The sequence below is a fragment of the Girardinichthys multiradiatus genome, chromosome 2, assembly GCF_021462225.1.
Source record: "Girardinichthys multiradiatus isolate DD_20200921_A chromosome 2, DD_fGirMul_XY1, whole genome shotgun sequence".
NCBI classification, from domain to species: domain Eukaryota; kingdom Metazoa; phylum Chordata; class Actinopteri; order Cyprinodontiformes; family Goodeidae; genus Girardinichthys; species Girardinichthys multiradiatus.
Window position 1 is genome coordinate 48,572,216 of NC_061795.1, and position 25,411 is coordinate 48,597,626.

Sequence of the window (25,411 nt, forward strand, 5' to 3'; positions counted from 1 at the left end):
CCCAAAGATGAACCAGACCTGTGGAGATCCATAATTCTCTCCCTGATATCATGGCAGATATTTTTTATTAACATATGATGTCATACAAGGAAGTACGTGTGTTTTCTAACGAACTCAAATGTTGAGAATTAAGTTTAATCAGATTCGGAAAGAGTTGACCTGCGATTGATTGGCGACCTGTGCAGGGTGTACCCTGCCTCTCGCCCGTAGACTGCTGGGGATAGGCATCAGCTTCCTCATGACCCACTATGGGGTAAGAGGTATAGAAGATGAATGAATGAATGAATGAATGAATGAATGAAGATAAGCAAAGCCATCTTGGCTTTCTAAATTGTTAAATTGTGAATTGTTAAAAGGCATCTTAGAATATGTAGACTTCTGAATTTGAAGAAAGTTATTAAAACATTATCTCTCTCATTGTTTTGTCATTTAGGAAAGGAACAAATATGGTTTTCCTAACCGATTGAAAATAGAAAATGTTTATGTGAGAGTAAAGAAAGGTTATATTTGGTTTTATACAGTCTAGGGAAATAAGTATATACACATATTTACTCACGATCATTCACACATTTGCCTTCTCCCTTTGAAGAGATGTTTAATTTTATCCTTGGAAAATGAACAGAATAATTATTCCAGCCAGCGTAATGAGATTTGAGATAAGGAACAACGGGGAAACACAGGGTTCATTGTATTTGCCTTCAGGTGATGGACAAAATGCTGACGAATTGTACGAGCAAGCTGCTGTAACATTTTGCATTAACACTTTACACAGATGCATTAACTAGTGTTTTTGAAGCAGATGAAGGTGACCACAGATACTACAATAGTTTACAGTCACTCCTACAGAAAAAGAACAAAAGGAAGATCTAAAAACATTTTTCATTTGCAGTATTGCTCCTTTGATTACAAACATGATATGCACCAAGATCATGGATAAGCTGTTTTCTGAGCAGAACATGAAAAAGCAAAGCGGATTTTTTCTGCATTACCAGAAAAGGCTAACAGCGTCCAATAATATACAATAAAGATATGTCTGTTGTGGAATGGCTGCAGCAGCAACAGCTTGTGCTAAGATAATGAAGCTCAATGTGTTTGTGGTGCTGAGCTGCTGCTAAGCCAAATATCTTGAACTCCACGATGCATTAAAAATCCAGCTTCTTTCCATCAAAGTGAATTCCAATATAAAACGTAACATCATTTTTAGCTGTGAAGCTGCAGGCATTGAGCTTGTCTTTGTTGCCATTTTTCTTTAAAAGCATCTATATTTAATAAAGGCTTTCAATAAGGAAATGTTCTAAAGCCATCTGAAACATGTTCTAGTTACATGACAGAAAAATAGTAGGCTTTAGGAGCATTTGCATAGGCTAATTAGTTGCCGTTTTATCAATACAAGCTAACAACAACACGCATCTCTGCATTTTCTACATTCAAACACTAAATGAACAAAGATTATAAATGGTTTATGTGTGTGACCTTTTCAGACAAAAACTGTCAGACGTGCAAATAAACAGTAAATAAATAAACTACACCTATCACTATGTCTTCAATGTAAGGGTGAAGCATCATTCTGGAAAAGCCAGTAAAATGTAGGGGGATTCAGAATCCTGATGCAAGGTGGGAAATTTTCACTCCATGCTTTTAAAATATTTCCTATACATCCTTTGCCCTTGTAGACAACAAGCACCAACACCAAGGATCAAGCTGAATGAAAAAACAGAAAAAACAGAGCTCAGGTGGATGGCTGGGAGGTCGTCCCGGGCCATAACAGAATTCAGGAGGCAATGGTGGCAAAGATGAGGACCTGGGGGCAAGTGACGGTGGCGAGAACGAGGACCTGGAGGCTGACAACGGCGGCAAAGACGAGGCCCTAGACGCCCGGAGAGTAGAGAACCCTCCACAAACTCTGCCTGGAGGTCGGTCACGAGCAAGCTGGTGAATCAGGCACATGTGAGGCCGCCAGGGGGACCGGGAGAAACCACAAAGAAGCTTGTCTGGGGGTTGGCCCTGGTGCACTGAGGACCCCTGTCAGGTGGTCGACAATGGAGAACCTCTTCTGGAGACTGACCAAGAGGTCGGGATGGAGACTTGAACCAGCAGAGGAGCTCAGGAGACTTGAACCTGCGGAGGAGCTTGGGAGAGCAGCGCAGGGACTGCTGGAGACTGATGCAGTTCGTTCTCGAACCCCTCAGGACCGGGGGACTGAAGCAGTTCACTCTCGAAGCCCTCACGGAACTCGGGAACAGGAGGCGGTAACAATGTTATAGGTGGATATTCAGATAAAGACAGCGGTGATGGCTGGTCAGGGGAAACTGAAGTGTCGAGCTGACCCTCAGCGGAAACAGGAGCTGAAGCGGCGAGCAGACCCTCATTGGAGGCAGAGGCGTCGAGCAGACCCTCAGCGAGGGAAGAGGCTGAAGCGTCAAGAAGACCATCAGCGGACTTAGACACTGAAGCATCGAGCAGATTATCAGCGGCGATAACTTGAGCCAAGGCGCACGTCTTACAGTGGTGTCGAGAGGTGGAAGAGGCAAGCTGTGCTACAGCGCTCTGGAGACTTGATGAAAATAATAATGTTGTTGCTGGTGAAGCCAACAGTGTAGATGGCAGAACCAGAATTGTTGATGGTGATGAGGAAGAAGGCAGTGGTGCCAAGAAAAAAATGTTTTCTGGGGAGACTGAGCAGTGAACTCAGCTGCTAGAAGCTGCCTAGGAAGAGAAGACCCAGTCATTTCTTGCTGAAGCCAACTGGAGGACGATGAAGGATCAGTGGTGAGTGGCGGAGCATCCTGGGTTTGGGTAGGCTGAGCTGAGAGCTGGAATGCGGGGCATGCTCGGCTGACAGATGCCGGAAGTGAGGTCGGAGATGCCAGGCAGAGGAGAAAGGTGTCGACCAGACCCTCCGGAAAAAGTGAGAAGGCCTGTCTCATCCTTGGAGATGGGAGAGAGGTTCAATGGGGAGAGATGATCTGCAGCTCTCTGATGCTCAGGCTTGACATTCTGAAGTAGTTTGGCAATTTTTTCCCGAGGTAACAAACTTCCCTGTTTCTTTGCCTAGTCTTTCAGCTGGTTAAGAAAGTGCAGTCTCTGCCATGGTGAGCTGGGGGAGATTAGGAGGTGCTGACAAAGCCCTGTAATCTTTTAAATCATCTCATCATTCAATCCAAAACCTGACCATCTTCCTTGTATGGAAGATTAAATGGCTCTGCGGGTGGGGAGAGTTAGGCGTATGTGGAAAGCTCGGCAGCGGCTGCTGTGGACTAGGAGGGCTCAGCATCAGTTGCTCCAAACAAGGAGAGACTGGTGGCGTCAGCAAGCGTAGAGCTTGCCGGCCACTTCAGGTGGGGAGCGCTGGCGACTACAGTGCGATAAAGAGGCGGCAGCAGGCCGGCATGAAACGTCAGCCGGTTCAGCAAAGGTGTGTGCTGAAGCAGGTAATGGGGTAGGGTACTCCGAGGACTAATTTCCCAGTGCTGTCTACTTGGTCCTGATGACTGGTTCCTTCTGTAATATAATACTGGTTTTGGTTTAGACCAAGGTACAGAGCAAAGCAAGGGAGCCACATAGTGAGTAGAAGAGTTGTGTAATAATACATAATTACCAATAAGAGGCTTACAAAAGAACTGGACATGGAACATGGGCAGGGAAGATTTGCAGGCTAGTTTTCAGGGTAGACATCCAGAGGAACCAGTGGCAAACAATGAAAATCAGAGTTTAAATACTGAGGGAAGTGAAGTATGGGCCAATGAACTGAGTAGACTATTACGGGGGGAGAATCATTAGCAGCTGGTGGAAGGGAGCCTCAAGAATACTGAGGGAGAGTGACTAATTTACACAAATAAGCAGGGAATACCGGGAGGTAACAGAAAAACATCTAATTGAGCTGCAGCAAGTAAACAATGAGACTAACTAAAGGACATTAACAAGGAGGGAACGGATCTATAAGAAAAATATAAACTCAAAATAACACAGAAATCGAGAAAGTGCTCTAAACACCATAATAAATCATGACGCTAATCCAATATGAACAGTAACTTGGAGAACACAGACAGGGAAGTGCAGAGAAACCAACAAAAAAGCAAAACTCAAAACCTAACACAGACAGATCCTGACAGTAGCTGCACAGCATAAAAACAAAAAAGCAATAAAACTGCCAAAGAAATGTACCATTGTGATATCATGTTTGAGTTACATGGCTCAATCACTCTGCTACAGTAGAAATGATTAAATCACTGCTTTAAAACAATGTATATTTTTACCTTTTGGTGAGTCGGAACCCTCCTTTTACAACATCAGACAATGGCCTAACTGCTCTGAAGCTGAAAATTTTCAAATAATAATCAGAACCGGGTTGAAAGACCTAATTCCCCTGCAAAAAGCACCACCTACCAGTGCCATCTAAGCGTAGAATGCACCGTCAATTCTCCAGCTCTATTACCTCGATCCCCAGGAGTAAACCACAGAATCTCCATTCACCAAGTGATCTGCGGCAAGCGCTAATGAGCTCAGAGGCACTACACAACATGGGCTGGAAATCAAAGCAGCCAGAGGAAAGACATGTAGGTTAAGAGAATTTCCCAAATGATCCAGTGGACAAAAGGAGGCATATGGAAATATTTACCAAGCCGTTCAGCCACTCTAAATTTAGATTCAGAGTGACTAAGCAATTTATAGAGAATACTAATTACAGAGCTTCATTAAAATGCACATAAATATGACAAGTTTCTTTATTAAGAAGAGCATTTTAAGGATCAGACTAAACATACAGGTAACAATACATTTGATAATATTTAAACAGGTTATAATTTACATATACAGGTCCTTCTCAAAATATTAGCATATTGTGATAAAGTTAATTATTTTCCATAATGTCATGATGAAAATTTAACATTCATATAGTTTAGATTCATTGCACACTAACTGAAATATTTCAGGTCTTTTATTGTCTTAATACGGATGATTTTGGCATACAGCTCATGAAAACCCAAAATTCCTATCTCACAAAATTAGCATATTTCATCCGACCAATAAAAGAAAAGTGTTTTTAATACAAAAAACGTCAACCTTCAAATAATCATGTACAGTTATGCACTCAATACTTGGTCGGGAATCCTTTGGCAGAAATGACTGCTTCAATGCGGCGTGGCATGGAGGCAATCAGCCTGTGGCACTGCTGAGGTCTTATGGAGGCCCAGGATGCTTCGATAGCGGCCTTTAGCTCATCCAGAGTGTTGGGTCTTGAGTCTCTCAACGTTCTCTTCACAATATCCCACAGATTCTCTATGGGGTTCAGGTCAGGAGAGTTGGCAGGCCAATTGAGCACAGTGATACCATGGTCAGTAAACCATTTACCAGTGGTTTTGGCACTGTGAGCAGGTGCCAAGTCGTGCTGAAAAATGAAATCTTCATCTCCATAAAGCTTTTCAGCAGATGGAAGCATGAAGTGCTCCAAAATCTCCTGATAGCTAGCTGCATTGACCCTGCCCTTGATAAAACACAGTGGACCAACACCAGCAGCTGACACGGCACCGGACTTCTGGCATTTTGGCATTTCCTTCTCCCCAGTCTTCCTCCAGACTCTGGCACCTTGATTTCCGAATGACATGCAGAATTTGCTTTCATCCGAAAAAAGTACTTTGGACCACTGAGCAACAGTCCAGTGCTGCTTCTCTGTAGCCCAGGTCAGGCGCTTCTGCCGCTGTTTCTGGTTCAAAAGTGGCTTGACCTGGGGAATGCGGCACCTGTAGCCCATTTCCTGCACACGCCTGTGCACGGTGGCTCTGGATGTTTCTACTCCAGACTCAGTCCACTGTTTCCGCAGGTCCACCAAGGTCTGGAATCGGCCCTTCTCCACAATCTTCCTCAGGGTCCGGTCACCTCTTCTCGTTGTGCAGCGTTTTCTGCCACACTTTTTCCTTCCCACAGACTTCCCACTGAGGTGCCTTGATACAGCACTCTGGGAACAGCCTATTCGTTCAGAAATTTCTTTCTGTGTCTTACCCTCTTGCTTGAGGGTGTCAATAGTGGCCTTCTGGACAGCAGTCAGGTCTGCAGTCTTACCCATGATTGGGGTTTTGAGTGATGAACCAGGCTGGGAGTTTTAAAGGCCTCAGGAATCTTTTGCAGGTGTTTAGAGTTAACTCGTTGATTCAGATGATTAGGTTCATAGCTCGTTTAGAGAGCCTTTTAATGATATGCTAATTTTGTGAGATAGGAATTTTGGGTTTTCATGAGCTGTATGCCACAATCATCCGTATTAAGACAATAAAAGACCTGAAATATTTCAGTTAGTGTGCAATGAATCTAAAATATATGAATGTTAAATTTTCATCATGACATTATGGAAAATAATGAACTTTATCATAATATGCTAATATTTTGAGAAGGACCTGTACATGTCAATATATTATCAGTGGAAAGTTAGCATATTTCAGTACTTCAGTCCAAAAAGTAAAACTCGTATATTATTTACAGATGGAGTGATATATTTCAAGTCTTTATTTCTGGTCATTTTCATGATCATGTCTTAGAGTTGACCTGACAGTTCTCCAGAACATAGTTCAAGTTACCAAGTCTCCAACTCTGCAGCAGATCATGATGCAAACAGCACATCGTTTCGTCTTTTACAAGCAGCAATCAACAAAGTTAATGAATTTACCAACTACTGTTTAACAAATTATTAAATATGTCGAAGAAGTTGACAACAGCATGCAGCACTGAGGCTATTGTATTTTTTACCTAATATAATTAATGAATGTCAGTATAGTTTTAAGTCAGCTAGGTCAACATTATTAGCCTTACTTGATGCTGTGGAAGTGATCACAAATAGTTCAGATAGAAGGAAATATACAGTGGGAATATTTATTGACTTAAAAAAAGCCTCTTAATCATGAATTATTACTCAAATAACTGGAAAGATATAGGATTAGGGCAGTGGCTTTGAGTTCGATTCAAAGCTAATTAATTATTAAGAGACAACAGTATGCTTGTGGTGACCCATAGGGATCTGTATTGGGTCCAAAGTTATTTAATTTATGTATTAATGACATAATAAATGTATCTAAGTAATTAAAATTACATCTATTTGCAGATGAAACGCATATATTTCACTGTGGTGATAGTTATAGAGACTTAATATAGAATATAAATAAGGAACTATTTAAATTAAAATCATGGATGGATATAAACAAATTATCTCTGAATTTAAACAAAACTAAAGTAGAGTTCTTTAGGAAATTACAAGAAAATTTTAAACCCAGTAATAAACATAGATGGTGTTTGTATATTGATACTGTGTCAGAAATAAAATGTTTGAGAATAACTATTGACAACAAATTGAACTGGAAAACAAAGACACATACAAAGGGAAATTTCTAAAAGTGTCTCAATTATTAACAGCATTAAATATGTCTTGGAGTATAATGGATTGCACTTATTGTACTGCTCATTAGTTTTGTCCCAATTAACCTACTGCATATAAATTTGAGACAATATCTGTAAAAGTTTAATACATCTTATCTTTATCCTAATCCTTTATGCTGTGAGAGTTAACCATAAAGCAGGATTTTTGGATCACGCCAATAATTTTTTTTTCATGCAGTCCAAATCGTATGTTTTTTTAATTTTATTTAAAGCCAATAAATGTATTTCTACTACTAACTTTAAGATCCAAGCAGTGAGAACCAATGGGAAAAGTTAGTGTGTGTGTGTGTGTACTTGTATTTGCTGCTGAGTGAGAAGCATTTTTCGTATTTTTATCAGAGTGAGGACATTTTTCTGGTCTTCACTTTTCCAAATTCCATTCTAGGGACAGGGGTTAGGTTTAGGACTAGGGTATGAATTGAATTATGGTTATGGTTAGGGTTAGGTATGAATCAGTGGCGAATGCTGGTCTTTCAAGGAGGGGAAGCTCAATTTCAAGATCGATGATTCGCTCATTTCGCTGTCAATCAAAAAGGGATTCAGCCTCAGACAGATCATCCAATCATCATGCAGAAGCTGAGCGTCTGGGCCAGCCGAGGCCAGCCCACTGCCCCATAGACCCCCAGAGACACCGAGCATCCGATGGGCGGAACAAAGCCCAGTATTTCTGCTTCACTATTGAACTCACTGTTTAAAGCACTGTGAAGCTGTGGGAATGAGTGAGAGGAAAGTTGCGTCGTTATCAGTGATAAGAAGCTGATTCTGAACAAAGGTTGAGCGCGTTGTAGCGCATATTTAGTCAATGACATGTACACACAACAGTATATATTTGATCACTTATTTTTTGACATTTTAGGGGAAGCTGAGCTTCCCTTGCAGTCTTAGAGCAATAGCCACTGGTATGAACTGGTTAGGGTTAGGGGTTGGGTTTGTGGTCAGGGTTAGGCCCTAGAAATTAAGGAAAATAAATGGAAGTCACAATACATGGTTGTTGGCAAGAGGGTCTGACAGGGTCTGTAATGTACTTAAGTATATTGTAGTTATAATAACTATATATTGCTTATGTTGATTCTGATCTTTATGTAAATTGCTCTTGATGTAATATGTTATGTTGATATGAAGAATTGGTTACTAAGCTATAAAAGGCGGCAATCATAATTTATTAAGGAATGGGAATTCTTCTTTTTTTGTATTCTGTAGAAAATTATATTTATTTTATATATTTTTTGGATTGTATCTGTTTTTTTACTGGCTTGGAATAAACCTTTAAATAAATAATAAATAAAACAAGCACAGGAGTTCCAGGAACTTATTTTAAGTGAAATCAGAGGCTTGATGGAATCAGCTGGGTTTCATTAAAAACTTTTCTACCAGTTGGAATAACGTACTGAAATTGACAGCACTGTTTAATAACTAGGATCGAACTGGAAGGTATTATTTAACTTTGAATCGGTCGATACAATCCAAGATAGTGCCTCGGATGGCAACCTAAGTGCTTCAGTCTCTGGTACTTTGCATGTTTTTTTAGAATCCCCACAAGGAGATAAAGCCACAAAATCTCATTGCTATAAAAAACGACTGTTCGCAAAGTGTTGCACATTAACAGAGAGTAGAGTGGAAGTAACAGGTACTTTAGAAAAGGTGCAAAAGTGACAATAATATTTGCAACCTTGAGAGGATTGTGAAGTAAAGCTCATACAAATGTTTAGGGGACATTTGCCTGTTTTAGACTGCTGCTGAAGTCAGAGTAACTCTGTCCAGATTGGCCAGCAAACTGGCCTGAGTTGAATACCACAGAGAATCTATGGGGTTTAGGAAAATCAGAGACACCAGAATCAACAATGCAGAGACTGGCAACCTGGGCTTCCTCAACACCTCAGCAGAACCAGAGGCTGATCACCTCCATGCCACGCTGCAATTTTGAGTGCTGATACTGTAAAGCACATGGACATACTCTATAAATATCTTTATTAAAAATAATTTTATTATATTTGTTTTATTTAGATTTTCTGAAAATAATTAATTGAAGTTTATCATTACCTGTAACATTTAAACTGACTGCATATCTGCAAAGGTTTGGTGCATAATAAGCTATTTTTATTGTTATTCTGAGTGCACTGAACCCATAAACGATAAAACATAACACACTCTCTTGAGCCATTAAACTTGACTGAAATATTCGTGGAGAGACTGAAACCTTAGACTGAAACCCTGGGGTGTTCCCGTCTTGGTGGAAGCCATGGAACAGTGTATATGAAAACTGTATGGAGTTCAACAAAACCACATGTAGACTTTCACACAAATTCATGCCCAAACTCCCCAAAACCACCTTAATTTTGGAATATCCCTCTGTAGCATTAAAGTGTATCTACATTTGACATTTTAGAGTCAGAGTGAGCGTTTAAATCGATAGAAAACCAAAATTTTGGGGGCCTTGGGATCAATCCTGCAGCAATCCCTTAAGTAAACACAGGAATTCATGAATGCTAAACACATTTGTTGTTTCCTGCTGTAACAAAGGAGCTGCTTTGATTTTATCCCTCTTGTATTACTAGGACAATACTGCTGAACTGACACTTTCTTTTTAAATATGAATCTGAACTTTTGATATGGCAGGATAATGGCACAGCTGGAGCAGACCCATTAGGCTGCTGCAGAACTAGTGCAGGGGAGCGGTGGCCTAGTGGTTAGAACAGGAGGTTTGTGTTCCAGAGGGGACACGAGGGGGCCAAGTTTGTATCCCACAGATTGCCACTCTGGGTCCCTGAGCCAAGACCCTTAGCCCCAGAATGCTCCCCCGGGCGCCGCACAATGGCAGCCCACTGCTCCCTATAATTGATGGGTTAAATGCAGAGGACAAATTTCGTTGTAATGTACATGTGCAATGACCAATAAAGATGATGATTATTATTATTAACTAATCTCCAACAAAGACAAAGAGTTTGTGGGTGATTTTACGAGACACTTGGTAGCGAAATTTTTAAGTACTGTTTCCAAGCCCCCTTTTAACTCTTTAATTTTTAAAATTGGCAATCACAACATAAGTACTTTGACACAATATTGTTGTTTCACAGGAAACTGAATACTGAACCGAGGAGCTTAGAATGTGCATACTGAGAATGTACTACACAATCAGAAGATGAAATCCTTGCTCCCAGCAAGAACACCAGCACTGATATGCTCCCAAGGCTAACACCAGTAGGACGTAACAGCAATGGCCCTATCAGGCTGGTCCAGCAGATGCTATTAAAGTATGATTAGGAGCGAGCACAGCGGGTCTTCTTCCCTACTGAATGACATTATTTGTCACACGTTGTCACACCACAACGGCATTTGCTTTGATGATGTAGGCTTTAGCATAGAGCTGTCCTAAGGAGCTGTGCTCTCAATCCTCAACTGCACAACCAAGTACCACTCTAATCTGCCCGAAACTCCCCCCTGCAGTTCAGACTCGTCTAATCCCTCATAAGAAAGAGGAGCCAGATGGTCACGAACAACTGCTGGTGGGGCTAAAGATCAGCACATGTATAGCAATGCCTAGAGTGCCTGCTACTGTTTACCTTGTTTTACATTGTGCTTTAAGACACTAGTGTAAGCGGCTGAAGATGTATGGGTGGTAAACATGCTTCCAAGGATGGCTGATATCTGTGTGTGTGCACAGCACGTGTGCTTGCCCATGTGTGCAGTGTCAGAAAGAAGTGGCCCCTGCTGTACTTGGTGTCCGGTTACTCTAGTGGATCATTCCCTCATCAGTCTCCAGATGACATGACAGAAGTTAAGAGGAAAAGCTATCTACCAGCTTCGGTAACCTTGTGATTTTTGAGGTGTGAAAGGTAGAACAGCACAGTACCAGGAGTATCAAGATACAACATACCTCCAGCCCTCTTCCTTTCATCCTGGCGTGTTCAAGCAACCTATCAGGACCCTTTCCTGAAGTGATCTCATTATTCAAAGCTCCACTAACATGTGCACTGACCCCAAAATTGACATTTTTAGAAGTCCATCAGCAGCTACTGAGGTAATCATGTGTTGATGGTCGAGCAACCATATTACACTGCTTTCCGTCAGTATAATGAGCAAATGATCAGAGGGGAAAATACAAAAGAAATTACCAGAGTATAGATGCACACAGACTCACGAAAGTGTTTCAGCATGCTCACATGACAGTATGAATCACCTTTCTGAAGACCAACAAATTAAACATATATGAGAGACCACTGGCCTTGAAATCTAAAGCCTCTGTTCTGGCTCCTTAGTAGGGCCATGCAGTGGCCAGTTATTAGTGGTGAGGTTTCTCTGCTGCAAACTGTTAAGTACAAACTGAGCCTGAAAAGAGCTTGGGAAGTAAAAGCCTTCCCACAAATCTCTTGAGACTGGCTCTTAAGGAAAAGTAGATATCAATGTCAGTCTTGCTAAAAGTTGAGGTTGTTGTCTCTATCAAGCAGACTGAGATAATATACAGCTAAGGCACAACAAGCCATGCCTGCAGTTATGTTCGTATAGACCTTGACTGCTGGAGGAGGAACACTGACCAACATTACATTTCCCTTTTTATCCTCAATGCTTATGTATACTAATATTGTTCCTAACTTTGTCTCTCTTTTTTGTCCTGGCTGGTATTCATTGTCAACACCATCTGTGTTTGTCTGCGTCTCTTTCTAACCTGTAGCCGGCTGAGGCAGATGGCGGCCCATACTGAGCCTGGTTCTGCTGAGGGTTTCTCTCTGTTGAAAGGTAGTTTTCCTCTCTGCTGTCACCATGTGCTAATGATCTGAATTTTAGTTATGTTTGCAGCATGCACAACTTGACTTAGTTTGTCGATAAAATAATAAAGAAATATACATTTTAAATAAGATATTTAACAAAATTCAGTGGCTAATATTGTCATTAAATTTCAGTAAAGAAAAACCTAATAGTGCAATAATGAAAAACTCCTGATCGATTATTTAACAGCCTAAAACCGTTGTCTCTAATGCAAACACTGGCCATCTTGAGATCAGGAACTGACTGAGATCAGAATTATAGTAGGTCAATATCTGCAAGAATGCATCTATTGTAAGCTCTGCATTTATGACTTTCTTATTAACCTAAACAAACATTGACATTTGAAAGACACTGAGGAGCCTCTGAGCCATTTCTTTTCATTCTTTGTGGACAGAATCACAATGAGTATGAAAAAAAGAAATCCTCCATTTAAGACAAATACATTTTGTAGGATCGCAGTTTTTCAGACACTAAAGGTTTTTTTTATGTCACATCCATCTGAAAATCTCTCATGATAATCCCAGAAGGGGATAATTTCTTGACAAGAACACAATTTGAATAGAAATATGTTAGATTAATGTGTTGTCTCCTGTTAGCAACACAAAGAAAGGATATAGTTTGGACCTTTGCCTCAGAGATCATTTTGGTAAGAAATATGGGTGAGCTCTTTTTAAATTTAGTTTCAGTCACCAAAATCATTTTCCCCGCTGAAAACATTCTTTGCTCCAGGAATATGAAACAACTGAAATCTTTGATATAAGCAAAGGAGCTATCCAACCCTAAGAGAACACAGTTCATGCCATGGCTTTGACCAGTAGGTTAAGCAGGTGGTCAACAACCAGGCCGCTGAAGCAGCTGTGGGTGTTTTATGAGAGCATAAAGTTTATTAGGCAAGAAATTGCTTTCTTTGACTGAAAATTAACCATTGAAGCATTGTTTTTCTCTCTGTCTTAGCCAAATGAAGCAGAGGATGAAACAAAAATGCCTGTGGGCATCAAAGCAACAATGCTGGACAAATATTTTAATTGTAAAGTGCTGCCAGAATTTTACTGTTTCAAATAACAATTTTTGTGCACGCTCAGCAACCACTTTAAATCCCTCTATAGGTTGCTGGTTTATTAGGTCTCCAGTCACTGATCAGTTTGTCTAAGGTGGCTATTGTGTCATGAGTTGATGATAGACTCTTTTAAAATTTATTTTTACACTTTTTTTCTTTGCATATGCAAGATGCAGAATATCAACAGCTTCAGTCAAGACCTGTGCTGGCTGTTTTCTTATGGGACGACAGATTCATTTTTAGTGTGGTACACGTGTGTGTGTGTGTGTGTGTGTGTGTGTGTGTTTGTGTTTATGTTTCAAAGGCTTGCCTGTTCATAACTGGGCTGAGGCTAATGCCACCCCCATGCCCCAGTTACCAGAGCTCCCAGATCAGTGATAGGGGTTTCCAGGGTTGATTGAGTCCTTCATGTTGGGATATTTTTTAATGCTTCACTGAATCCATACAAAAGACTTACCCTCATCGCCTGTAAGCCTTATAATCCATCCTGTAATCATTCAAGGGATGCCCATTTTCCCAATAAATGCCCATGCATGGCTACACACAGCCCAGCCTGCCACTTACTGACTGTTTCTCGCTGAATGAAATCTATGGGTGAGTAAACTGAGCACACTGAAATGTATTACCGTCAGTACGGTAAATGCAAGTCACAAGGAAAATCAGATGTTCAGTGTTGTAATCATTACAATTTCACAGCATTAGTACAATTCTGATTGGTTTCATCTGAACGCATTTACAGCTGACAACAATAGTGAAGACAATAAGAGAAACGGATTCAATTGCATAAAACTATTGCTGACTATGTTATCTGCTGCACTCAGTTACATGCCAGAAGGATCATTTTAGCACCATGTTAGCTCTGAATCCCATAACCATCTAAAGGAGTGACCCAGATGACACCCCCCCCCAGCACTACACAGAATACAAAAGAGGACCTGGTGCATTGCCACTAACTCTGTCATTGCATCCAGGAATAGTAGCTTGCACAGAATGGAACAAGTATATACTCCTGATGTAATTAGAAACACATGATTGCCCTGACAGCCATACAGTCATGTTCCCTGATTAATATTTTAATTAACACATTGTTGTTTTTTTTTTACATTTTTTGTCATACCAAAGCTTTCCTGGCAGATTCCTCTTGTCAGCATAAACATCAACAGAATCAATATAAGCCAACAGAATCAATATAAGCAAGCATGCCAAGACAAGCATTAAGAAAACGATGAGCCACTTACCCAGAAGATGAGATTGAAGATGAACATCAAATACTTCAAGCAGCACAAGCAACCTCGCGCCATGTTGCACTTCTTGAATTCTAAAAGGAACACAAAGGATAGATCCAGGTAAAACACTACGTATTTGCTGCCTTTGGGCGAGCTGTACTTGTTGTTGGACTTGTCTCCTGCGCCGGCGTCAGCTGCCTCTCCAGCCTGTCCCTGCTGTGCGTTTTTGCGCGGCCCCGTGGAGCCGTAGAAAGCGCCGGCAGTAAAGCCGCGGCTGCCAAATGGGCGGCCAGACGTGGAGGCTTGAGGAAAATCAGAATCACGGCTGTCTACTGATGGACTACGGTGAATGGCTGACTCCTCACTGCTGGACTTCTCCATGCTCTAGACCTACTGCTGCTGATGAGGGCTTCTCTGATGCACAGTCTAACATAGTCCCAGAGATAACAGGACAGAACAACTTGCCCTATGAACCTCCACTGCTTCACACTTTTAAAGAAAAAATGACAAAGGCACACAGGTACACAACTTCATCCACTTCCAGAAGGTCTCCTGTGCAGAAATGAGTTGAATGTGAGCACAGACACTTTGGGCAGGTTTACAGTACGAGTCCTCTGCTTAAACCTGCTGTCTTCCTGTGATAATCCTGAAGTAAGCTGTGCAGTAGAGTCCTGTTAGGGGCATTATCCTTGCTTATGACAGGACTGTATTGCTCAGAAGAAGTTACAGCCTTCCTCCTGTAATATCACTCTCCTCCTGCTCTGCTCATTGATGTACTTAGCTCCTCCAGTGGGACTGAGACCCAAGTGAGTCTCAGCTGCTCTACGATCTCTTGCTGACCGTGTAACTTTTGTCCTCCTCTTCTCCTGTCCTCTCTCTACTGCCCTGCTCCTACTCAGTCCTCTTCTTCTCTACATGTGCAGATGCGCTTTCTCTTCACGTGCTTTTTCTCTCTCTGTCTCTGTCTGATTGTCTTCTCTAGTGTACCATTCTGCGCTCAGCGACTCAGTTCTCTGCGCTGCCTGTGCTCTGCTCCCCCCAATAACAGCGCACTGGCTGATGTGCTATTATCGGCAGACGCAACTAACGGGCATTCCCTATCATCCAACAAGAGCTCTGCCCTCCTCCCCCAAGAGTCTCCCTCTCTCCCTCCCTCTCAGCCCCTCCCCACTGCAGAACGGAGAGCCAATGCAGCAGCTGCAGCAAGACTGGAGCTCCTCCTCCCCACTCCCCATGTCTTTATTAAGCACATCACTGTTTGCTTTGACTATACATGTTCAGCTATTTTTCTTCTGTCCTTCTATCAGGGAGATTCAGAGCTCAGAGATGAGATCAACAAAATGAAACACACACTTAACAGAAAAGGCTAAAATATTTGTGCTAAAGATGAGGAGAGTTGTGTTTCCGGCGATGGAGGGTCAGGGGGCATTAGGGGATATAATACCACCAGAAGCTTTTGCAGGTGAAAAGGTCTGACTGTTGGCCTCTGTCATCTGGAGCTTCACAATAGCAATTATGGTGTCTCAAATCGCACTAAAATCAAGAGTATCTGTTCTTTGTGTACAAAGTGGCCCTTTAAGAGGTTTATGTTCTCAGCCGAACCACAAACATAAAAATGTAGAAAAATACAACAGGAAACATTTACAGTTAAGATAAGCATTTACCTGAAGCCCTGGTAAAGATGTGTAAAAAGCCTTTTATTAAAGGAGAATAACATAGAAGAATTGTGAAAAGTCCAACCTTTAGTTTTCGTACATTTACTCACATTACACAGAATCTGACACAGACTTAGTAAAGGAAGCTAAAGATTAGGGTGATGGCAAGAGGGCCTTTCAGTCTCAAAGACTGTGAGCTCATTGCCAAAGATAAAATGTCAAAATACCAGTAGAAGCATCCAAAAAAACCAGTAAGCAATTAAAAGAAGGGTTTGATTGTACTACTGGCAATATAGAGTTTTCCTTTGGTTATTTTAATAAAATTGTAAATAAAGATATATGATGTATTTTATATAAAACTGATACTACCATGACATGCTGTAAACATGGGGGAAAACTGAAAACTTACAGTAACCTGTATAGAGAATTATGATAAGATCTGATCCACATAAAAAGGTTTAAACAAACGTTTAAGTTGGCTGGAGTGTCATACTCCATCATTCACTCCTCCCCACCAAAAGAAATCAGTTAACAGCATAATGGCTCTTACTGAATTTAATGCAGGATAGTCTACAAAAACAGTAAAAAAATTGTGCAGTACTAGACATCATTGTTCTGTGATAACGTCTTCTTTGAGCTGAGTGCTGGTGTTGGACCTGCCTAAAGGCAAAACAGGGAGAAAAAGCTTTAACCCAGTAGTCTGAAAAGTAAATCCAGGAATATACTGACAAAGAGCAGGTCAGCAGGCCATCATGTGTTTTACCATAAGGGAGCCAAGCACTCCCTATAGGATGTGCCTGTATTGTGGTTGATGACACAACATCAGCTCTTCTATGTGGTTCTTACTTTTGTTTCTCAAATGTCTGGGTGCAAAATACTACTTAACTGCTAATGCTGAAATGGACTAAATAACGACTGATTTTACCAGACGTTTTCCAACACATTAAATATGATCTCTATTAGTTTTTTAATTATTTATAGAGTAGCAGTCTGCTGTTCCACCCACATCCCACTGCAACCTGTAACACATTGAAAATGCATTACCTTAATAACAGTAATCAACGAAACTCCTTTATTTTCCAAATCATGACTTTCCCAAAGTTAAGAAGATAAATAAGACTGATCATAGCACACAGAAATAGGTAAATAAGAAGACATTGTGGAGCGGCTCTAGTTTATACAGAGTCAACGCTGCTCTCTCCGAAGGTTTGTTTGGCATTTTATTAAACTTTAAACCGCAAGAGTATGAAGATATGAAGGAAACATTTACTGGTTCTAAATCTGTGATGTATTAAAACCTCCAAACTAATGGCTGATTCATGTCTGTGTGCAACTATTAGTCACCATCTGAGTAATATTTTTCTGATTCCAGGTATCCGTATTGAGTATATTGAGTATACTTAAATTTCATAACTATTACAGCCTTAATTTGTGCTGCACATGTAACAGGCAGTTGGAATAGACTTTGGCAAGAAGCCCCATCTTATGGTCACTCTTGTGGGTGAAAGCGCACAGCAGTCTTTCATCTCATCTCTTTTCCCACTTCCACCACCAAGCACAATGCAGTGTGTAGGATTACTTTTGATTTCCAACAACTCTGTCAACTCATATCCTAGTGGGATTTGGACTAAAACTACATAGATTTTATTATTGTACCTGCTGATAAAAAACAAATGATCCAGTTCTGATCTCTGGCCTTCTGACTCGCCCATCTCTAATAATTAGTCCTGGGATTTGACATAATTGAAAGTTAATTGGTATGTTTGAGCCAGGGGTCCCATTAACTATATAATTTAAATTTTTTACAATTTTTTTAAAACGGTGACAGAAACATTTGAAGGCCATGTGTCATTTTGATACCCCTGACCACTTGGTGGCAAGTTAACATGGAGTTATGACAAAAATTCAATCTTGAAGACTCACCCCCTCTTCTGTCTATGAATTTACAGGAAGCCTCAGTAAAGATGTGAAAAAATCCTCACACAAAGAAATATTTGTTTTATATAATCAGTGATGCCACATTTATTGGAACTCTTTAGGCACTTTGTCCTATTCCCCTTTTAGGAATAGGATATCACACATGTAAGAGTTTGGGGCATACAGAAGCCTCGTTGGATTTCTTTGCTCTAAATTATCCAGAGTTGTGACTTGTGGGTGCTCTTATGCACCATTTTCTTCTTCTCACTCCAGAAGATTCTTATGATTTTATGTGTGGAAACAGATTTTTATTAAAAAAGTTCTGGTATTCAAAAGAGTTCACAATCTAACACAGTTTACAGGATTTCTAGAAGAGAAACAGGCCCACACTATCACAGATCCAGCACCATGCTTGGTGCTTTTTTACATATTCATCCTTTGCTTTGCTTGAAGCGAAACTGGAGTTTTTGTTACCGAAAAGCTCAGCCTTTTACGTGGTATAGCCTTATTCCTCATAGTTCCATGAATTTTCATTTTTTAAACCTCTTTGATCACTAAGAAAGTAAAGCCAAGTCACTCAAGCTCAGTTCCTTGGTTCACTCTTTGACCTGCAGATAACTAACAAAGCTCACTGTCTCTCTGAACATTTAACTTCATTTTACAGGTAAACCGAAGATCAGATCCACATAGACGTGTCTGTCCCCTCAGAGTGACTGGACTTTACACTGCTGCATTAAGCTGAGAGGAGAAATAGAACAGAGGGAGGGACAAAGTGCACGTTGGTAGAACAAGAGCCTGTGGATAGACACAGGAGAGTTTAGGCTTCAGAAAAAGGTGGGAAAATATGTGGAGTAGCAGCAGAACAGTCTAAAAAGGCTTAGAAGACAGAGGGGTTGGGTGGGGGGGTGCTGAGTAATTCTGGCAGCTTTTTAACCAAATGCATGAGAAACTAAAGAGATTACAACCTAAAGGGAACTGGGATTCGTAAAGCAATTTAGACAATGCTCCACAAAAGTTAATGGGATGAAAACACTTAACCCTGAAGCTGCATCCAAAGATCATGACCAAATAAAAGCACACTACAGAGATATGAGTATGTGTTCAATGTGAAGCATGTTTTAGCTTCACTGCTGTTTAATTATGGACAGGTGTGTGCAAACACTGCAGTAAGGTGGATTTATTTTACTGTAAGATAATCTTAATGAAATATAAGCCCAAAGCAGACAGTGGAGCTATCAAAGGTAATGTTTCTGTTAAAGCTAGCCAGCAGTAAGTGTATAGTATTATTCTAAAAGGTATATTACTATAAGACCTACATTTTGGTGTAATTTATTTTATATGCGTATATTAGTTGAAAATTTTCAAGGAAAAGTTGAGAGAGATTTGTGTCTGAATGATGCAATAAATAGATGAATACTGTCATGTAATCTCAGTTTATCCTTAGGAGAGGGTAGAAGGCAGTAGAGGAGATACCCTGACATTTAGCCCCTATAATACAAAAAGTACTGATTATCCACCTTCCCACAGTACAAGTGGATAGCTTATTTTAATGCTTTATAAACTCCCCTCCAGTTCCCAATAGTGCAGCAAATTACATATAATAAATTGAACCAGAAGTAGAATTCACACACAACAGAAATTCATGCTAAAGTAAGTTATATTTTATTATATTCAATGAAAGCATATATATTACATATATGTCCAGCAAAAGTATTGTATTGTTCCAATAAACATAAAATATTTGTACATTTTGTTACATTATAAACACAAACTTCAATGCATTTTATCTGGACACACACAAACTAGTGCATCAGTGTCTTGCCCAGATACTCCTTGGCATATGGCTATGGGAAGCTGGAATTAAACTAACAACCTCCAAGTTGCGAGAGTACTGCTGTTCCCTACTGAACTACAACCCCCTTATTCTAATTCAAGAATGTATAATATGGCATAAAGTTTTCATAAGGTCAAGACGAAGCTAATTATCCACAGCAACATCAGCTGTGATGCCTCAGAGTATCAAAAAAGACTAGTTGTTCAGGAATAAATAGTGTCAATGAATGCATTTGCTGTGGTCAGACAAACGACAGTGAATCTAGGTGTTATAAGATGTTATCATAGACGATTCAACATCAGGGTTCTGCACCTACACTCCTTTCTTGGCAACAATTCACATCAAGTAAACTTCAACCCAGTGGGAAATATGGTTGAAGCTGTGCCTCTGATTGAGCTATAGAGATGTCAGTTAAGTGTGGGAAGAAGGCCCTTTTCTGATGAGTTTCCCCCCTACTAGTATCCAAAAGTTTAAGTGTCTGTTTGGATGTTTTCCTCTTTAAAATGCGACAGGGATTGACAACACAAAAAATACGCAGTGTTTTTATGTCAGAACTATGTTTATTTAAAGGGTACTGTACTTTTTTATGTCAGTCATAATAAAGGTGCTAGGAGAGTGTTGTATTTTCTGAGGTGGTACTGGGTATAAGAAGATTGACAAGAACTACTGTAACAGAAATATAAAGGAGATGTACTGTTGAATGGCAAAGTAAAAAACTGGAGCCACAAGTAAGAGAACATTTTATTTAGGACCTTCAAATAATATAAGTATTTAAATACAATTCACTTATACTCCATTAATCTAAAGAAATAATAATAATAAATACATCCTTTACACACAAGTTAAGACTACAGTATGAAGTTCCTTGAAAAAACATTCATTCGCCCTGAACTTTGCTAAATTATAAACCCTGAGCTGCTCATAATTGTGAAGTGGGAGGAAAATTATGCATATTTGTCAAAATCTTTGACAACTCTTCTACAAAACAAACTGAAAGATGTGGCACACATTTGTATTCAGCTCCTTTTACTCGTATAACTTGCAAAATACTTCAGACTGGGGTGGAGGTTCACCTTTCAGCTTTAAAACAGCCCTAAACCTGCAGCCAGAACCACAATGAAATGGTTTAAATTAAAACAGATTCATGAGTCAGAATAGCCCAGTCAAAGTCACTCTTCATTAAAGATAAAACGGAGCTACCTTGCAAAGAAGGATGGACCGTAGATGTGCAAAGCTGCTACGTACACACCAAAAGATGTTATAAAAAGTAATACCACTGGGGGCTGAAGGCAGTCGTTTGCCACATTTTTTAAACTATGCATCATTTTCCTTCTACTTCTGTGCTACTATCACTTAAAATCCCAATAAAACAAATGCAAGTTTGTAGTTCCAAAGTTGAAAACAAAAAGGTGAATATTTTTGTAAGGTTTTAACAGATATTCCCACTCTATGTTCTATAGACAAGCAATACTGAAAAATGAGGAACGTGTTGCCTTTTAGAAACAGTAAGAGCCATTTCACATAGGGATGATATAACCTATAAAAGTGGCTACAAGGCAAATATTTTATCTTTGCTCACACTATACGAGAAATTACCGCTGCCTGCCTTTGATCAGTTCATTGAAAACACTATCAGCCCTGCAGTAAAAGCACATGACCAAGGCTCAAAGCAAGGAAGAAGCTACAAAGGGAAATAACTACTCAGGGCCACTGCCAGTAGTTTCTGTAGCTGCAACAGATCCCTCCAGCAACATGACTACATGCACAGCTTTGTGGAGCCCAGAGTGCTACAGCAACAGTTGTCGGATGAAGACTGATCAAAGAATGTGCAGTGGTGTGAAAATGACCTAAACATGCTATTAAATCTTTCCATCTCATCTCGCATATCAAATTCAAATAAGATGTCCGGCCGGCCTGATATTAATAGTTCTCTTTTAACCTTTTATTACGATCTGAACATTGCCCTCAGAGAAGAGGCTGGCCAATGGCAGGACCATTCTTCAGTCATTCTTGGGTGATTTGCAACCAAGAAGTCAATAAAGATGTCTGGCATTTGTGTTAATTAGAAATTTACGACATCAAACCTCCCTCAAGATCCAACCATGACAGCATGTGTGCCGCTCTGATAATGGCATAAAAGCCGGAGAGGATCAATCACTGCTTCTTAAGGTCAAATACTTTTAAACACTGACCACATTTAGCACTATCAAGTTGGGGTTGCTGATCATGCATACTGATAGACGCCCGCTCTGCCAGGCAGGATTTCAAGCATCTATTTTCCTAAAACCGACACTTTGTGCAAAAAAGCAAAAATGGGGTGAACAACCTGCTGAAAAAGAAGCATTTAGGACATATCTATAGAACTGTTTACAGGGGTTTTTCTCTCAAAGTTACCCATATGAAATTAAATGCACAAAAAGCCCATAGTCAGTCCTACAGCCAAACCCCAGTCTAATGTTAACTCCTGCAAGGACATCTACCAGAGCAGAGGGATACAGGGTAGGACACGAGAGACAGGCAGGGTTTTACAAGTACTGAGAGTGTACCCCTCTGGTTACAGGATACTACATTGGCATTTAGATCACAAAGTGTTTCTTGCCATTGAAATGCAGCAAACTATCACAGTGCAGTAAAGTACTGTTTAATGAAGGCCATCACAGAGAGGTGAAATGCTAAGTCTGTGGTAGTACAATATGTGAATCCCTGAAGAGGTGCACAGATAAGTCAAGAGCAGCAAAGTGCTCCAATAATCTTGATCAAAGGACTAAAAAAGATGCGTCCACCAATGTCCCAAACACTTTATACAATATTTATCAGACTCAACTGGGTGAAGAAAAATCAGTCAATATTTTTATTCTAGCTTACTAGATATGTGTTGACCAAGCCTTTGAATTCAGAGCTTAGATATTGATTGGTGGGTCAGAGTTAATTAAAATTGAATGAAGTGTCTTTGAAACAAGTTTTTGTTCATTTTGTAAGTACAAAATTACCTCAATTATCTTTGGTTCAAAGTACAGTTTCCACAGTAGCTTTGCATTAATACCATAATGATCTTAAAACTATACAATGACAGAAATATTTATTTTAACCACTGAATTGCATCAAAGCTGTGAACTTTGATTGCTTTATTTTTTTTAATTTTCATTATCACACATTATTCATCATGATCACTATCATTATCATCTTCTCACCATCACTGTATGTGAGATTTAATTTCTCACTAAAAGGTACAGTATATCAGGTGTGGGTATCAGCATCAGGGAGAGAGCATCCAGCTGACCAGATATATATTATGCATAAAGGGCATCAACACAAGAAACCTAAACTGTAATAGCCCAGCAAATATTGTACCCATCAGTTCTTTGTGGTTGTGATGTCGAACAACATTAATATGACGATTAGATATTTTGTGCCATGCTAAAAATAAAAAGCCTTTTTTGTTCTAATTTAACAAATGTAAACAGATGAGACTAAGACTGAGCTTTTTTTGAAGAAACCCCCCCCAAAAATACCAAGCAAGTGTGTTTGATGTGACATTAATGACTATGTGCAAAAACACCTCCAGCCCACTGTTAAGTGTGGTGGGGTATCTGTGTTGCTGTGGGCCTTTGTGGGTGGCATCAATGACTCCCTGAAATTGTCATCGTTTTAGTCACCGATTTGACCCACATGCAGAAAACACTCAGGAGAATCAGAAAAGTTTAACAGGTTTATTAGAAGAACGTAGATGTTTGGTCTTTACCGGTTGGGACCTCTCGCCAACTGTGTGAGAGAAAAGCAGAACCTGAATAACTGTTTACTTGAGGAACAAATAGTGACTGAAACTGTATCTTACTAGATCAGGGGATGTGAACTGCCATGGGGAGAGTACATGGGGAACTGGAAGCGGCTGAGATCGACATCCAGGAGGACAATGTCCGGTTCTGCAGAGTCTGTGTCGGTTGTGGGGGCGTGGGCGTGGTGGAGGGTGGACAGGGTTCGCTCTAGTTGTCATTGATGGTAGAAGTGTGGAAGTGGCCAGCTGATGAATTTGTCCGGTAGATCCACGGTTTGGTTGCAGGTTGAAAAACCCTCAGGTATCTTCTGTAATCCGAGAAACGAGGTAGGAACTGGAACAATCAGTCGGAGGCGAGTCTGAGTAAGAACCAGGTCGTCTCCAGCACTGTTAAAGAGGACACCATAGGTTAGATGAGAACGAAGCGAGAACTTAGGTTTTACAATGAGGATTCTTGGCTCGAGCTTGTACCACGGTTGGCTAACACTCGAGCAGTGAGATGCTGGCCGCTTCCTGCTTAAATATTCCAGGGAGTAATCATCGGGGATGGAGAACACCTGTCACCTCACACCACGGTCACCAGCGCCTACTAGAGGTTAGACACAGACAATAGCAGGAACAAAAAACAACACACATAACCAGAACCCCGACAGAAATATGCAGAGATTTGAAATAAACACCAGGGGGATTCTTTATTTACCTTTATTTTACTAGGAAGTCCCACTGAGATTAAGATCTCTTTAACAAAGGAGACATGGGCCAGTTAGCAGCCATAAAAATGACAAACAATGTAAAACAGGTATATAATCATAAGCAATACTAATAGTCACACAATAAAATGGAATAAACTTAAAATTAAAGTGACATTTCACCTTCACTGCATTCTCTAGGATATTCTTAAAATCCAGCATGAATATGAATGTTTGTCAACCATTGTCAACCAAAGTCATCCATTTTCTCTGGCCATTTCAGTGGCCAGATCTAAATCCAATAGATAACTTGTGGGCTGAACTGAAGACTAGACAGCAAAAGAGAAGACCAGGGACCTTCTGGACCTTCTAGAGCAGAGGCCTTAAACCACAGTTTGTTAATTCAAACATTAGGACCAGGGACAGATCTAATAAAATTCAAGATACTTGGCTCGTCTTTGTAATAATCTGAATTCATAGCAGGTTTAATTAAATTATTTAATCATTGCTCTGAAATGTACAATAAGATGGTTGTTTTTGCAGAACAGTGGAACTCAGTGTTTAAATAAATTACATATGATACTGCTATCAGGCAATCATATTGCATATGTATGTTTCCTGAAACGCAGGAAAATAGAAAATTCATAATTTCATACATGATTAGCAAATCAACACAATCTTATAATGCAAATCCAGTGTATTTATGAGAAATGTTCTAATACTGGTGTTGGGGCCCCAGCCATGGTAACAAAATAAAAGGCCCGTACGAGCTTTTCTGGAACTTTCAAAAACAATCGCGTTAACTTACTTCCAGCACAGCCAGAAACAGGGAATAACGGTGGACTTCCCATGACGTCACTGTCCGAATAAAAACCCCGCTTTTGCAACAAACTGACCACGCAGGTCCTCGAGGAGGTTAGCTGCAGCTAACCCTTTGTTCACTGTGGATGCTTTCTTCAACTTCATCGCCTGAGTAACACAATTAAGCCCATTTCTCAAAGATTTGGTTCTTCTTCAAAATAATATTTCTTTAAATATTATTTTAATAAATAAAGGCAGCTGATTAAACAGCATT

At 40.2% G+C, this 25,411-nt stretch overlaps 1 protein-coding gene across 4 annotated transcripts in view; it reads right to left on the bottom strand.

The window, feature by feature from the left end:
- Positions 1–25,411, bottom strand: part of tspan9a (tetraspanin 9a) — a 310,877-nt gene that overhangs the window by 140,976 nt on the left and 144,490 nt on the right. For 3 of the 4 annotated variants that reach the window (XM_047387621.1, XM_047387605.1, XM_047387613.1), the window contains one exon: positions 14,479–14,558. In XM_047387621.1, coding sequence (XP_047243577.1) covers positions 14,479–14,541 — 63 coding nt within the window. In that variant the 5' untranslated portion in view covers positions 14,542–14,558. Of the gene's footprint in view, positions 1–14,478; positions 15,568–25,411 lie in introns of those variants that run through there. The other variant, XM_047387598.1, reaches the window with a different exon arrangement.